At 39.2% G+C, this 17409-nt stretch overlaps 1 protein-coding gene across 1 annotated transcript in view; it reads right to left on the bottom strand.

Moving 5' to 3' along the window:
• Window positions 1-15127: 15127 nt before the first annotated feature.
• The window catches only part of MINPP1 (multiple inositol-polyphosphate phosphatase 1), a 51555-nt gene continuing 49273 nt past the window's right edge, over window positions 15128-17409 (bottom strand). The window contains exon 5 of the mRNA XM_047761912.1: window positions 15128-16038. Coding sequence (XP_047617868.1) covers window positions 15645-16038 — 394 coding nt within the window. The 3' untranslated portion in view covers window positions 15128-15644. The remainder of the gene's footprint in view (window positions 16039-17409) is intronic.

Raw genomic sequence — 17409 nt, 5'->3', positions numbered from 1 at the left:
CTATGTTGTTTTGTTTTTAGGTTTTAGGGGGTGTTTGTTTGTTTAAACTGAGGAGATGATTTTGTACAGAAAAATGTACTTGTTCAATAAATATTTATTAGGTGTCTACCAAGTGCCACCCAATAAATATTTGGGAATGAATTAGCTGGTGGGTGCTAGGAACACAGCAGTGATAAAACAGACACAGCCCCTCTCCTCAGAGACTGTAGAAAGATATACCAAAAATACTGTCACTTGTCGGCAGTGCTCTGAAAAACCTGGGGTTGAGCTAGGGAGGAAAAGGAAGGAATGCTTTTGGATAGCATGGTCAGGGAAGGCCTCTCTATGAGAAGGTAATATTCAAGCTGATTTGCAGAAGGAAATGGGCTTCTAGACCTGTACTTTCTACAATTATTATTACTGTAATTATTGGCTGCACTTGTGGCAGAAGTTTCCAGGATTGGACCTGTGCCACAGGAGCAACCTGAGCTGCTGCAGAGACAACACATGGTCCTTACCCCATTGTGCCACAGTGGGAACTCCTGTAGACCTATATTTGTAAGGACTGTTGGAAACATCTGAGCAGAATTTACAGAAAGTACTTCAGTCAGCACCTGGTTCAGAGTAAACAGCAGCCGCTATAATGAAAAGGCAAGTGATTTTCTGGTCAGCTAGATCTTCTCCAAGGCCCCTTCTTGACTAAACCACTCCATTGTACCTTCCCTAGTGAATCCAGCCCACACCAATTCATTTATTCACCAAATGTTTATGGGGCCTCTGTTATTTGTCAGGTACCATTCTCTGCTCTGGGGATACACTGGTAAAGCCCACTTGGTCTTCACAGAGCATATGTTACAGGAAGAATCTCAATTTAGCAATTATCTATCTTTTCTTCTGCAGTCTCAATAGGATTATAAACTCTTGGAGGGCAGGGGACTTGACTTATCACTTTCTGAATCCTCCCCACAGTTCCTAATATATACTAAGTGTTCTGTAAAGTGCTTGACTCAGTGCCCTTTTAGCTGGTCCAATGTGCACCATCCGCCCAGCAGCCAAGGACTCAGACCAGGCAGTGCTCTTAGGAGAGAGAAGAGAATAAATGTAGAATCTGGCATGTTAAGAGCCTGAAAACGATCTTTATGCCTTGAAAAAAGGCCAATATCTCTACCCATTCCCTGCTGAAAAGTCTGAAGTTGCAAAGTGCCAAAACTGAGATCCAGTTAGCAGGGCCTTTAAACAAATGCTTCTTACAAATTTGTTGATTTTGGGAGTTCCCTTCATGGCTTGGCGGTTAACAAACCCACCTAGGATCCATGAGGATGCAGGTTCAATCCCTGGCCTCGCTCATGGGTTAAGTATCTGGCATTGCCCTGAGCTGTGGTGAAGGTAGCAGATCTGGCTCAGATCTGGCCTTGCTGTGACTGCAGTTTAGGCCATCAGCTGTAGCTCCGATTGGATCCCTAGCTTGGGAATGTCCATATGCCGCAGGTGCAGCCCTAAAAAGCCCCACCCTGTAAAATGTATTAAATTTGTTGATTTTCTTGTTACTGTTGTTAATCAACTTAAAAATTTTTTTTTCTTAAGAGAATATGTTTGTCAATCCTGAAGAAGCTTCTGAATTCCTAACATTAACTAAAATTTTCCATCTTTCCTATTATTCCCCCACAACCCCACATACATATGTATATCCCCATCCACATACTGGTGGAGCCTGTAGTTTCATTTCAAAATTCTTATTTCCTCCAAGTCGTGCTTCTCAGCATAAAAAACATCTACTATGCCAATAACTTCTTGAGTTACAGTTCACTTATTATTAGAGTTTATTACTAGGTAAATAATATAGGATGTCCAGTTAAGCTTGACTTTTAGATAAGCAACACATAATTATTTAGAGTAAGTGTGTCCCATACAATATTTAGAACATAGTTGTAGAAAAAAAATTATTTCTCGTTTTAAGAAATTCTAATTTAACTGGGTGTTCTGTATTTTTATTTGCCACATCTGGCAATCCTACTTGTTACGGATCTTTACCTATGTTGTCTCTCATAACCTCTTCAAAAACACAGGAAGTAAGAATTATGCTAATTTTATGAACAAGGAAACTGATGCTCAGAGAGAAGCAGTATTAATCTTAAGTATATTGCTGTCCTTAAGATTACAGTTGGTACATGGTACATCAGAATTTGAAGTTAGATATGTTCAAACGCAAAGACCGTTTTCACACTTCTCAAGAAAACCAATAATTGTTACAACGGTTTAGTCCAGCACTAGATCAAGACTATTAGAGTCTTATAATTGTGAGATTTACATACATGCTTTCCCAGTTCCTGAAACACAGCTCTTCACCAGGCTGAGGTTTCACACCATCTTCCCCTTCTCGCCATGTGAGTGCTGCTTGGTCTTCATGGTCCAGCTCAGAGGTTACCTCATTGAGGAAGAGTCTCTGATCATCTTGGGAAGAGATGGTCATTCTATGTTTCTTTTTAGCACTTGTACCATGCATTGAAATGATCTTCCTAAGGGTCTGTCGCCCTCAAAAGGCCTGGGATAGGCACCAGGTCATTTCACCAGTGCCTAGCTTGAAAGTGAAGCCTCCATAAATGTTCGGGAAATGCCTAAAGGTTGAAGCCCAAATTCAGGGTGTTCGATTTCTATAAACTCTGCTAAAACATGTATGAGATTATTGTCTGGAAGACAATGGACCTCCTGGCTGTTTTTGAAAAATGTCATGAGAAAGTGGGATGCTGGAAACTAACCTATCTGGATATGGACGAGAAAACCATAATCTGCTACTATTTAACTTGAGAACTGCCCTCCAATTACATTTTTTTTAAAGTGATCCTATTTGCTGTCACCTTTGAGTCTTAAGTTGCACTGTTGCACAATTATCTTGAATGGAATATCTGAGGATGAATCAGCTTTAGTTAACATTCATAAACGTCTGCACAAGTAGAAGGGAGGAGTAAAGCAAAGCTGAGCCTCACCTTTCTAGCTCAGCAAACTTCAAACCAGCCATTCGAAAAGGCCAATTTTGTGTGAAAAATGAAGTCATTTTTTAGGCTGAAGATACATGTGCTTCGCATATAAGGATGTTATTCCTTTAAATATTTCCTTGAATATATTCCAGAGACTTAAAAAAATCATTTAAAAATGATTTATAACTTTGGTGAACACAGGGCTTCTTTATGTCATTCCTCCTTTGTAGACAGACTTCGTGATTTCCAAAGGCACCCAATTAGATTATTGAAAAGAAATACAGTACCCTTGTCCCTTGGCTGACCTGCTCGTCATCTCAAACTGAAACTCATTTTTAGTGCCAACAAAGCACTATTTCACTGAGAACAGAAATACCCTCTTTCCCTCTGGTTTTGAGTTGTCCTACCACATCCAGTTTCTTTAGCTCTTTTGCTGAAATAGTCCAGATAAGAATAATTATGGGTCAATGCCCTTTCCAAAATGATATATAAATGATATAAAACGTGGCCATTTATACTAGTCAATAAAGGTTTTAGGAATGATGGACCAACACCAGTTTAGATAATTTCTATTAAGACAAAAAATGACTAAACCCAAATGGCAACTCTTCTTTGGTGGAAGCATGAAGATATAAACAATCTACTCAGGAAAACAAGTTATTTATTCTTTCCTGTTGAGGAAAGGGCTGATGCAATTTGATGGGTCACTTAGTGTTCTGGACAAAGCTTTGAGTCCAAAGGAAGTCTGTCAAGTGTTGGAATCCCAAACATCAACCATAAAGTGTGGGCAGCATCTTGGAAAACAGCAAAACTTCCTTCCACCCTCAGAGGGGAACTCCTCCGAGGCTAGGGGGAGGTAAACACACCACTGACTATTCCTCAGTATGTGTGAGGAAGGAAGGAGACACGTATAATGCGTTAAGAACCCTCCCTGCAGAGTCGCATTGCTGGAATTCATCTCCCAGATCCAACGCTTTCTGACCTTGGGAAGAAACTTCTCTCTGATCCTCATTTTTCTCATCTACAAAATGGAAATGATAAGCGGTCTACCTCATGGATTATGGTGAGGGTCAGTGAGACCACAGGTGAATGATTTGGTCTAAGGCCTAGCACAGTAAGGACACAATCTGTTGGTTCTTCCTGGCCTGTTAGGATGACTGGAAATCAGTGAAACTATCTGTTGGCCTGTTGATGGGCAATGTTTCAGCTTTTGACCATAGCTTCCTCTAGACAGATTTCCAAGAATAACGTAAGTCATAGTTAAAAAAAAAAAAAAAAAAAAAAAAAGAGGAGTTCCCACTGTGGTTCGGCAGGCTAAGAATCCAACTAGGATCCATGAGGCGTGGGTTCGACCCCTGGCCCTGCTCAGTAGGCAAAGGACCTGACGTTGCTGTGGCTGTGGTGCAGGCTGGCAGCTGCAGCTCCAATTTGACCCCTAGCCTGGGGACTTCCATATGCCTGGGGTATGCAAACCCCCCCCCCCCAAAAAAAAGAGCAGAGATTACAAAGGGAGGGAGGAATGACAGGGACTCAGGATTTCAAATGCTTCTCTTCTTCCACTTGCTTCCCCTCAGCCCTCTTCCCACCTCTGGTTCTTGAGAGAAACAAAAACTAAAGCACAAAAGATAGGCCAGGAAAATGCATATTATAAAACTTGGGCCCAGACTCCCATGCAGACTGTAATGAGCCAAGCTGGCCCTCGTGGAAGATCCTTTCACATGCTCCTAGGGCCTAAAAGTAACAGAGCTCCTGTAGCCCTTTCCTCACGAAGCCCATACCCAGGATCCTCAGGAGCTCACTGCTATAGCAGCATGGATAGGGAGATGCGGCAGGTAAGCAAAGAAGCAACACATTCAAGAGATCACGTGTCCTTCACCCTGTGCTTGCTTGGTCCAGGCTTTCTCAGCTGGCAAGTGTGAGCTCCAGGATGCCTGGCCTAGAGGAGCCCATCAAAGGAAGAGAAAAAGTCAGAAGACAGAGCCAAGAGCAACCAGCATACCTGGCTCAGAACTTTAACTCTTTCAGTTTATTCGACATTTATTTTGTTGAGCCCCTGTTATGTGCTGAGCACTTGTTCCAGATGCTGAAACTCATCCATCCCAGTTTAGAAGTCAGTGAAAACCACAAAGAGGATTCAAGGCCTGGACCCCGTGCACTTCAAATCTGCCCTCTTCTTTCTCAGAACCTTACTCCTTCTCTTCCTGTAAATGGCTTTGCCCTCTACCCCGACACATCCTGAGGGCAGGGTGTGAAACAGGAGGGGAGGGAGCAGAGGGCAGCTTTAAGCTTCTAGCTGGCAAGTTAACAGAAAGCATCATGAGAAGAGAAGATTTTGGTTGTTTTTCCTGATTTCCCTTTTTCAGCACTGGGGTTGAAAGCAGTGATGCTGCTAATCCCAGTGGGTTCTGCTCTCCCAAAGCCTCTTTAGATTTTTAACTAGAGGCACAAGAGCCTCAGTTTTTCTCCCTCAGTTCCAAGTTATTATGAAGCTCATATTTCTGTCATTGGACTATCATCATCTGGCCCCAAATAGAAAACTAGCATTTCATCTGGATTAGGGAAACATGGTTTGCACCAGCCAGAAGAGATTCACATAGAGAGCCTGTTAGATTTAGGAAATGATTTGCCTGTTTTACATCACAAACAGGAAGATTTTCATATAAGATTAGCCAAGAGGAGTAAAACTCCACTCAAATGTCAAGAGCTGAGGTGAGGCAAAGGGCTACAAAGAAGAAAAAGATGTTCCACCCGACACTTCCTTTCCAGGCCAATCCCGATCAATCATCAGTTATGCCAATGCAGGTCCCTCAATGGAGCTGGAGGCTCAGTGCAGAGCTCGGCATAACCTCTTCCAAATCATTGCAGGGCTTGGTTTTTTAAAGTTGTTCTTTAAAATTTCCACTTACTTACCTATGGCCATGATCTTTAAAAATTTGATCAACTTATACTAACACGTTTAGATTTTAACATTGGGGTTTTGAAATGGAACTACTTCAACCAACTACTTTAAAAACAAAGGATAGAATTCCAAGGGGGGAAAACACAAAAGACAAAAAAACTACAGGCCTCATGATACGTGTTTCCCCTTGTTCTATCACTTACATACTGTCTCTGAAACGCTCTTAATTTTCCAGATAGGAATTAAAAGGTGAGATGTGAAGAAGGTAAGTCATCCTCTTCAAGTCACAGAGCTAGTTAGTTGCAGAGGTCACACCAGACCCTACGATTGGACTTCAGTCTAGCGCTTTTGTTCTCACAATACAGCCTTTCTATTGTCCACAGACTGGTACCCTAAGCCATTCTATAAGCTAGCTATTAACATATCAGAACAGGAGTTTGCATTTCTTCCATTGGCTTAAAAAAGTTATCAGTTTCCTGCAAGTTTCAGGTCTTGTGGCTTTTAAAAGCCATCTTCTTAGATCGATCTAAGAACCACCCCCTCGACCTCATCTCTTCCACTTCTGCGTCATGCATGTTGCTTACACAGATGACCTATTCCAGTTTTCTAAGATTATGATTATGCAAAAAATCTTCTTTCTCAATTGCTGCCCTTTCTCTTAGCATCATAGGAATCAACTTTCATGTCACAGAGATTCTACTTTTGAAACCTTACCAAATCTTCTGTTTGGAATTCCAGAAAGTAGTATAAAAGTCAGCTCTGCCTGGAAGAAAAACTGGAGAAATTCTCAACGTTCTAGTGAGAAGACAGGATTGAGTGGATGTTGCATGCTGTGGATTTGATTTCTTGATTGTCTATGGGGTTTACAATGAGGAGAGTTGTGAGGTATGGCAGAAACAGCTCTTGAGTCAGAAAGCAGAAAGCAGGTTTTCAGTCTCCTACACTACATATTAGCTCAGTGAACATGGACATAAGTCATAGGTTATAGGTTATACAAAGTACAGAATTCAGAATTAGAATGGACTTTAAGGACCTTGGTCCAATAGCCTTGTTTTACATAGGAATAAACTGAGGTAAAGAGAAGTTCAGTAATTATCCCCAAATTTGGAAATAGCTACTAATATTAAAAATATGTATATAACTGGATTTCTGGTCAAAATGACTCAATAAGTCCACACTTCATCATATCTCTTCTGCTCAAATAGTAATAAATAAAATATAAAAATCAAAATAAAGAAAAAAGATGAAGGGCCTCAAAAACAGATTACATATTACATGAACCAGAAACTGAAGAGTAACATTGAGCAGTGAGAGGGGCTGATGCTTCTGGTCAGGAAGCAGGCAGAAGTGAGACAGGAGGGAAGGGTGCAGAGCACAACTTTTAAAAGAATGACTTGGCCACTGAGGATACGACCTCAACTGGTTAGAACCTACTACTAGAATCAAGATGGAAGAAGATTCAACTTCCAGTGGCCCTTGAGCCTCCTTACACACTCATTGGAATGTGTTAGCTAAATGACACACTCACAGGCGCCATGATAGTTCTGAGGCTGACCATAAAAGGCCAAAAAGTGGGCAATGGCCCAAAGCCTTGAAATCCCCACCCCTTCCCCCAAATAGTTGGACTAATCCTCCGTTAGTCTATGAAATTACCCAGCCCCTAAAAATTAATCACCCCATATTTGAGGGCCTCTCTCACCTTTTGAGATGGACCACATTCTGCCTATGGAACATGTATCTCTGTTTTCATTTTACTATGACTCGCTCCTGAATTCTTTCCTGTTCAAAGCCAAGGCCCCTCAGTTGGCAGCCCATCTCAGGAACTTACCCAAGATCTGTGACATGATCGTCCTCTCGTGCCCCATTTTCCTGAAACCTCTTCACAAAGGACGTTATTAAATTTACTTTTAACCTCTCACTTTGTCTCTTCCTGAATTCTTTCTGTGCTGAGACATAAAGAACGTGAGCTCCCCCTATCCCCCAAAACAAAGAGCGTGAGCTTCTTTAATTCCTGAGACTAGGTGTGTAGTTTCAGCTGGGAGATTGTGGGTTTGAGTCCCAAGTGAGGTGTGCAGTTTTACAGCTGCATACAAATATTGCCAGTGAACAGGCTGCACTGTAACCCAGGCCATTTGAAATATTTCTGACTCATTTAACATAATACCATCTCCCCCAGTATCCTATAAACAGAGCACCAAGGCTGCAACTCCTTCCCTTCTTTTGTTTAAACCTATTGATTAATTCTACCAGTTTAAGAAGGAATATTCCTGGTTGGTTGTTTTTGGCTTGTAGGGATCTCAATTATTTCCCAGTTCACTAGTGGCTTGAGTTTTAGTTTGAATCAGAGGCCATGCTTGCAGGTCCTCTTTCTCCTGTAATTATGTCCTGGTCTTCTAAGGAGTTGTTGTCCCAAGGACCCCACCTCTTGGGTCTCAGTTCTCCTGTGAGATAGTCCTCACCTTTGAATGGGCAGCCTCCAGCACTGCATTGTAGACATCTTGCATACAATCACTTTATTTTTCCTGTTGTACTTTGACACAATGTCTGAAGTGGCTGAACGTGTAGTCTAGACACTCCTCTCTAATGCCAGTGCCTCTTCAGTCTTTTCTAGTTCCAGCTGAGCTGTATTCCTTTTCTGTGCTAGTTCCTGTGAGTGCATAATAAAGGCCATGCAACAGCCCAGGCAGCTTGCTCACTTTTTTTCCACTTTTGCTTTCTCACTGCTTCCATTGAAATATTTACCAAGCCCTCTGGCTTTTTCCAGGTTTCTCCATACTTAGGCAATACCTGAAGTTCTATAAGCAGCCACGTCACCCCACATGGAACTGGCTGGCTGGCTTAGGATTTCCTTCATTGGCCATGGGCCTTCCCCCATACTCATAGGTCCCTATACTCATTCCTGCGTTGTTTACATTTTCATGCCTGGCTTGCAAATTGCTGGAACACAGGAGGAATGCAAAGTGCCCACCAAGTTGAGAAGGCATCTGAGACCAAAAAAACAGGCAGGCAGCTCTATGCAATCAGTGGATTATTTTATTATAGGTAACTTACAGGGTGGGATCAGGATCAACTGGACAACAATCCCGAAGTATTTACAGCTGTACTCTGCACTGCTGAGGGGCAATTGGATTAATTTTACAGTTAACCTAGAGTATGGGGGTAGTAGCTACTTGGAAACAGGACAAGTATTCCTGAGATTCATGAAGGGGTAACTAGTCTCCTGGGCACCGGGACTACATCAGCTAAACTTTTCATCATTGTTTGGGAACTAACAGAACATAGAGGCTACCTGGTCTTAATGATTATTTAACAATACCTATTAACCACAAATCCTTGAAGACAGAGAAGTAGTTCACTGCACAGCATCGTCCTGGGTAGGTAGGGTCAGTGGAAGGAGAAACTGGAAGGGCCCAAGATGATGTCAGTTATGCTAATAGCCTTTCAGAGATCAAGTTTTATCTTCAGGTCCTCAGATTGGGAAGTATTTTTCTGAAATGTCTGTATATAAGAACACTCTACTGACACAACAATTGGTCATGTGGCATTTGCTGTAACACACATTGTTACTACAAAGACGGTCAAAGTGGTGCACTCAATTTATATGGTAGGGTGGGGCAGAGCTTTACACATGCAACTTGCAGCAAAGTCTTGCCTTTTTCATCTCCTAGAATTGCTTATCACAGATGTTCAGTAAAGCCTCTACCAGCTGCCATTGCTGTGTGCTCCATAAGCCTAGCTTTATGGACTCCAGGGGTGCAACATGGGAGTGAGGCTATGAGGGCTGACCTAAGTAGCTGCTTTACTGAATGAAGTAGTAAAAAGGAAATAAGTACACAATATAATTATAGTTCCTATTATTCTGGAATTCAAACAATCTAGAATCTCCAATAAGGTCTGAATGTGCTATGCTTGGAAATACTACAAATACAATTCTAAAGGATGGTTTGTAATACAACTACTAACCTGCGCTACCCTCCTGGTTAACTCAGAAGGCCTTCTACACCAGTTTCATACTGCAGTCAGCTAAACTGGAGATATTATGAACAGATCGGACTTGGAAAAGGTCATGTGTGAGGCTCTGATTATACTTGTATCCCTCCCATTTCCTGCTAAACATACAACTCTTTAGCCTCAGCAATTATAGCTGATGGCTACAAAGAAGGTCAAAGGGTGGCATCATCTTCAAAAGCTTTTTTTTTTTTTTTCCACAATGGGGAGCAGAGTCAAGAGATTTAAGTAGTTTATGACCAGTTGTACTACTTAAAACAATCTGCATGCTGTAGTGTCCCAAATGAAGTTCAAATTCCACATTTACTACTAATATAACAAATTTGAATAGAGCTTAAAAGTGTAAAAAAAAAAAAAGGCACTTTCATTCTCAACATCAATTTCCTCATTTGCAAAATGGGTCTCATACTATCAACTTCATAGTTTATAATGAAGATTAAATGGAGTAACAGGAAAACTCCTTCCACACAGTTCTTGGCAGATATTGATATTTCTTGTACCAATAGCAACTCTTCAATCGCACACAATTTATTTTATACACAACTAGTTAACATCATGTACATGGCTGGATATTGAAAATTATGATGATTTTTCTCTTAAGACTAGCTTTACACCTCTATGTTTGGGCAAATACTAACAAATGCATATACTCATATCTACAGGAATGCTTATAAAATACTTAATAACCAAGGAGTTTGTAGATCTGTTAAACAGTTTTCTGAAGCTCATTTAGGTCCATGGATTGGAGAAAGGTCTTCCAGTCATACTTCTGTTTTTTCAAGAGTTCGGCTGATAGGGCCAGACTTGAAAAGCAAGTATTACTTAATTTCCTACCTCCTGCAATGACTGAGGCAAAAAACTCTATCTCCCTTACTAGAAAGACCTGAGCCCTGCAACCGGACTAAAATGGATGTAGAATCCCTGCTCCTTCTGATTCTCTATCTACACCTGGGAGTTTCTCTCTCAGCAAGGAAAATGTAGGGAATTGTTTCTCTCCTTTCTTCACTCCTTTGCCCCAAGGATCTCAGTATGTCTCTTCACATTCTTTTTAGTCATCTAACCCTGAAGTAACAAGCAAAGCTGTGAAATGCAGTTGTTTTTCCACCATGGGTAGCACCTGGGTGTATTTAGGAGGCTAAAACACTCGAAAAATAGTCAAATTAGAAAACCTGGTCCTCATCGTAATTTCCATAAGGCAAAGAGTGACAGAAAATTTTAGGGAGCAATGCTGCAGACAGAAGGAAAAAAAGCACTACCTTGTCTCACCAAGACTACTAGTCTTCTCACCTTCTCAGGAAGGCAAGGGAAAGAAAAAAAAAAAAATTGTAAGGGAAAAACCCCTAAGGGTCATTCAAAGGAAGAGAGACTACGGCTAGAGCATAATTAGTGTTCATCCTACCTCCATTTAGCATGTTTCTTATCAATTAAATAGAACTTGCTCATCTGCATGTATCAAGATAAAGTTCACCAGTATTCACTTATATAATTTATATCAAAACTGGATTTCCAGAGTGAGAATGTTTATTGAAAAGGTTTCCAAAAGCACCCAAATTGTTATTGCTTGGTCAAAAGACAATTGAAAGGTTGACAGAATGAACTCTAATAAAAAAAAGCAGAGAGAATCTATAAATCCCAACTTAATTTTCCACATTAATTATAATGTAAAATAAATATCCTAAAGAAAAGTTCTCATTATACGAGGAGTATTATTCAACTTGGAAGGCTATCATTCTAATGAATAATTATTTGTTCTCCCAGCACAACAAACAAAAATGCAAACATAAACTGCTATTTTAAGTAACGGTTTAAAATCTGGGAATAGTATATGGAAGATGATGAATTGAAACTAGTTTTGGGAATAATAAAATTAAGAATCCTTCTACCCTACAATGTATTAGTCCAGTAATGATAAAATAGTTGAAACTTTAAAAGTTAACCTCCTCCCAAGTCACCAGATATGAGGTCCAAACTACAAATCTTTTTTTTCTTTCTTTCTAAGGCCGATCCCTCAGCAAATGGAAGTTCCCAGGTTAGGGGTCAAATCGGAGCTGTAGCTGCTGGGCTAAGCCACAGCACATAGCATCTTAGGATCTGAGCCACATCTTCGACCTACATTGCATCTTGTGGCAACGCCAAATCCTTAACCCACTGAATGAGGCTAGGGATCGATCCTGCATCCTCATGGATACCAGCTGGGTTCTTTTTTTTTTTTTTTTTTTTTTTTTTAGGGCTGCCCCGCAGCATATGGAGGTTCCCAGGCTAGGGATCTAATTGTAGCTACAGCTGCCAGCCTATGCCTGAGCCAAAGCAATGCCAGATCGAAGCAGCGTCTGCAACCTACACCACAGCTTATGGCAATGCCGGATCCTTAACCCACTGAACAAGGCCAGGGATCGAACCTGCAAACTCATGGTTCCTAGTCAGATTCGTTTCCGCTGTGCCAGGACGGGAACTCCCCAGCTGGGTTCTTAACCCACTGAGCCACAACAGGAACTCCCCAAACAACAAATCTTTTAGCCAAAACATGATATTTTTTTCTTGCTGTGGAAATTTCCCCCAAAGTACTCTCTCCTTCTCTTTCTTCTCCCCTCTCTTTCTCTCTCTCACACACACACCAATGAAAAAGTAGTTTAAAAGACTGATGAGACAGTGCTTAAGGGTGGATCGAGCTAAGAGGTGAGTGGAAGGAAATGTTGGAGTGAGAGAAAAAGAATGGTTAGGAAAGAATTCAGTGATCTGTGATTCCGTGAGAACTGAATGATTAAATTCAGGAAGCGGTAGATACAGGCAAATTTTATCATAATGTAAATATTTATTTTCAGCTTAAATTTGGCAGAACACAGTCCAAATTCCAAGAGTCATTCATGAACTACATGAAATACCATTTTAGAGAAATATATTCCAAAAATTTACACTTACATATTCTGGTTTGGTTGTAAGTGACTCCCAAATATTTAAGGGCATACATCAGTTTTGCAGTTTACAAAAGGAAAGCACTCAAAGATATCATAAAAGTTGATTTTAATCTGAAAAAAATGAAGCTCTTCTTCCGTTACAAGTTGAGTTTGCTTTCATTGTTACAATTTAACAATTTGATTTCATTGTTACAATTTCATTTCATTGTTGTATAAAAACAACATCAAGTAAATGATTATGTGTTGGAGAGCAGAAACTTCAAAATGACTGTAAAAAACAGTATAATGCACTGCACACATCAAGTTGTAAAATAGACAGAAAAATTGCTGATGTCCATAGGCTATTCATGAATTGACCAAAATCTCAGAACTGATAGTGATATATTTTGGCCTGAGTAATTTGGCCACCTATTATGAATGAACACTTGCTAGCCAAAGACTATTTTTCAAGGCTCAACTTCTTATATATCCTATCTTAGAAAGACCTGTTGCTTTATCTTGAGATTCTTCAGTTTTAGGCATGTCCTAAGTGAGAATAATAGCACCAAAATAATGTCACAACTTCTGTAACATTAGCAAAAATGGACCACACTTATCCTCCATCCTGAGATACTTTACATACCAATAACTACAATGATAACTATATGGTCCTATTTAACAATAAATTAAACAATTCCTATAACTTTCATAGTCTATGAAAAGTTCAAGAATCAAATTATTTAATGTTCCAGACACCATGTAAATTTAAGATCTTTTAAGATAACCCCCTTGAAAGAAAAACTAGGTCCATTCAACTTTAACATGCCTGTAAACTCAGTCTAGTGTTTGTACATAAAAAGGAGACACAACAGGTATTGATAAGCTGATAGGTATTAGTTTGCAACAAATGACCAGGATGAAGAAAAGTCTTGAAAAACAAATACAGCAATTAAAATAAATCAATTATTCAAGAGTGATATGCATAGTGTAAGTCCTTTAATAGAAAATTTAAAATTCCTATAACACGACAAGTTTTCAGAGTCAAGCATGCGATGGAATGGTGAATACTGAATTTCATGTTGGTGGTTACTTCCAGGAAGGGAGTGAAGGCAATAGCATAAGGGAGGCATACAAAAGTCCTTGATTTTTCTTATTTGGATCTAAACCAAACATTATAATGTTAATTTCGATAAAACAGCAAAATGGGCATGAATCTTCATTATACTATTTTCTTCTTGTCTGCCTACTTAAAATCTAAAAAAAGATTAATACTGGACCTTTGCAGGAACAATCAGCAGTGTATGGATGCATCAACAGTATTTCCCAGATAATCACCTATTTTATGAACATCATTCATTTGAAGATCAATGATCAATAGATCAATGAACTATGCATCTTTTTGTAATTTCAATATACAGTTGTGACAGTTTTTTAGATTTCTAATAAAATGAATTTCCATTTTTCTTTAACAAGGGAAAATGTTGAGGAAATTTCTACTAGAAGAAAATTTCCTTATATTGCCTTAGTCAAAGCTGGTTGGAATTCTAGCCTTTTACCATCAATTACTGTAACTGATGCAGAAAAGACCTGGCAGTAAAGTCACATGAATTCTGTTTATTATTAAAGCAAACGCTTTCATGACATTTGACAGAATTCAGAACAATTTCTTTGAAATGGGTTCATATCTGTGAAACTAAGCCCGCCAGGATGAAGTTTTTCTTTACAAAAAAAAAAAAAAAGAACAAAAAAGAAATTTAAGCCACAAAAAGATACATTTCACAAAATGGCAAAACATAAAAATACAAGCCAAGTGACAGAATAAAAAAAAGGCTAAGCAATGAATTTCAGAAACTTTGATTCCATTCTTCTGTCTTATTGCTAATGGTCCTTTTTGTCCTTCCATTGTTATACATATAAAACAGGTATGATAATAAAGAATGGCCTTGCAAGACTTACCAGGAGGTTGAAAGGAATTATTAAAACAGTGTTTAAATACTTTATAAATACTTTTAACAAAAATATTGGATTATCACACTTTTGTTATCCTTCAGTGAAGGTGTTCTTCTAAATCAGACTCTGTATCTTAATATTGTTTCAAATTCTCAACTAGAGGTAAGCTTTCTTCCAAAGCGATATTCTCAGTGAATCGTATTTCTTCTGTTTGTTTTTTGTCTTTTTGCCATTTCTAGGGCCGCTCCTGTGGCATATGGAGGTTCCCAGGCTAGGGGTCTAATCAGAGCTGTAGCCGCTGGCCTATACCACAGCCACAGCAATGTGGGATCTGAGCTGGTCTGCGACCTACACCACAGCTCATAGCAACGATGGATCCTTAACCCACCGAGAAAGGCCAGGGATCAAACCCACAACCTTATGGTTCCTAGTTGGATTCGTTAACCACTGAGCCACGACGGGAACTCCGTGAATCATATTTTTGATTAAGAAAGGCAATGCTAAAACTGTGTTATCTGAGGAAAAATGAAAGAACTGCAGCACAACTGGTAAAGTTCCTAGACTTAAGCCTGTCAAGTTCCAGATTGTCCAACTGATGTAAATATTTTGTTACTCCAGCACTTTCAAGTATTCTGAAATCATATTCTATCTCAGTGTGAGATTTCTTACATAAAATGGGAATAATTTAATTTCTGTAAACATTTGTAATGTCAGTTATCTCTTTGAATAGATTTTTTTCCCATTAAGAGAGCTGTTCCAGTGAAGAATCATTTCTTATAAAGCCATGTCCAAACTCCAAAAGAAATATTTTTCTTTGAAGAGACAGAAAAACCTAAGTAATGCTAAAGCTTTCTGTAGCCAGGGACTGCCCACCTAGTTCAAACATGTGATCACTCCCTATAACAGATTCCTGACAAATTAAAACTGTTCTCCAGTTACTCAAAGCTCATCAGATGTGTTCACTTTTGGTAATTCACAATCTTCAGTAGTCTGACAACTCTGAAGGATGTCCTTATAGTGGTTCTTCAGATCTTCATACAAAGAAACAGTTTCTTGTGAGTGAGCCAATGGTAACACCTTTTCATTCAGTAACATCTGCACTCGGAATTCTTCTTTAGGTGTCTTAGCATTTTTACAATGGTAAAGCACAAATATTAGGTTTGAGGCATAGGGTACAATGTGACCACTTCGGAACTTTCGATGCATTTGCTCTTTATAATTATAAGCTGTGAGGGGCTCCTTGTCTTTGAAGTAGCCCATGAGAGAAAGCAGTGGAAGAAGAGTCTCTGCATGACCAAACTGAAGGATGACTGGAGAGGAAACTGGCTGAGAACTTAAAAGAGAAATAGAGAAAAAACATGGATAAACATAATTTTACATACATAATAATTTAACATAATAGCTTTTAAACATAATACCTACACTTAGAATTAGTATACAACTTTCTCATCTTTTTTAATTTTTTTAATTTTATGTACATAAATAACAATATGGCTGAAATTGTGACAGAGAACTGAACATAAAAAGTTATGTTCCAACATTTTGGATCATTGTAGTATTGCAAATCCATATAAACCAGTGAGCATACACACAGGTCTGTAAGTTTAAAGAGAGTCGAGTCTTCATTTGTAGATTAAGGGATTTAAAGCTGATATGTATTTCAAAACTGTATTTCCTTTCTGTGAATGAAATTGAGCAATTGGCCCTTAGTAAATACTGGTTACTCCTTGGAGCTCTTCTAAATGAATTTCAAATATTATTTTATCTTTACCTAGGAAATAAGGACAAGCAACATTCAGTAGATTTCTTGAGCTGTCTGAACTGTGAACAGTAGGTAATACATGTAATCTTTCAATGTTTTATAAGACTTGACTTGGATACCCAATGCAAACAGAGACACGAAAGGGTAGAACACAATCTTTTCTAGCTGATGTACTGTGTCTGATTGGGAATGGAGTTTATACACTGGTAGAAATACAACAGTTTTCAGTACCATGGGCCAGTCACCTTTGTTTGTTTCAAGTTTTCTGTGACTTTTTCTGGTAAAGTCTTCTTTTATAAGCAGCAGTGAATGACTGTTTAGCTTTTCTCAACTTTGATAGCAAGAATATGACTATCATCCTTAGGTATAACTTGTAAACCTATTCAAACACAATCCCCTGACTTCTTGCCACCACCCCACACATTAGGTTACAAATTTAGTGCATCTGGATTTTCTGGGAGGACAGTAGCATTTGCAGCAGTTTTTGAACCTTCCTGATTCCCACATAAAAATAGATGGGGCAACTGGATAGCAGATCCAAAACCCAAGGGAAACATTCACAGCATAGCTATGTGGAAAAGTATTCTCCATGAATCACCAATAGCCTCAAGACCTGCATATTATCAGTATGGAACGAAGCAGAGGGAAGTCACAGAGCTTCAGATATGTGAGATATCTGAAAACAGGAAAGTCCCAACAGCCATCGGCTATTCACTGGAAAGTGCTATAAGCCAATGTGATATGGCAGCTGAAATTGGGAAAGGCTTAGCCCAATCTAGTATATACGTAGGTAGGTATGTGTGCACATAGACAGACAATACATGTACTTTATATGTATGTATATGTATATAATAACACTAGTAATATATATATTTTTTCTCTATATGCTATAAACATACGATATTTTACCATTTTCTGGCCATACCCACAGCAATGCAGAAG

Source organism: Phacochoerus africanus, chromosome 15 (genome assembly GCF_016906955.1).
Source record: "Phacochoerus africanus isolate WHEZ1 chromosome 15, ROS_Pafr_v1, whole genome shotgun sequence".
Taxonomy (NCBI): domain Eukaryota; kingdom Metazoa; phylum Chordata; class Mammalia; order Artiodactyla; family Suidae; genus Phacochoerus; species Phacochoerus africanus.
This window is presented reverse-complemented; position numbering and strand designations above follow the sequence as displayed.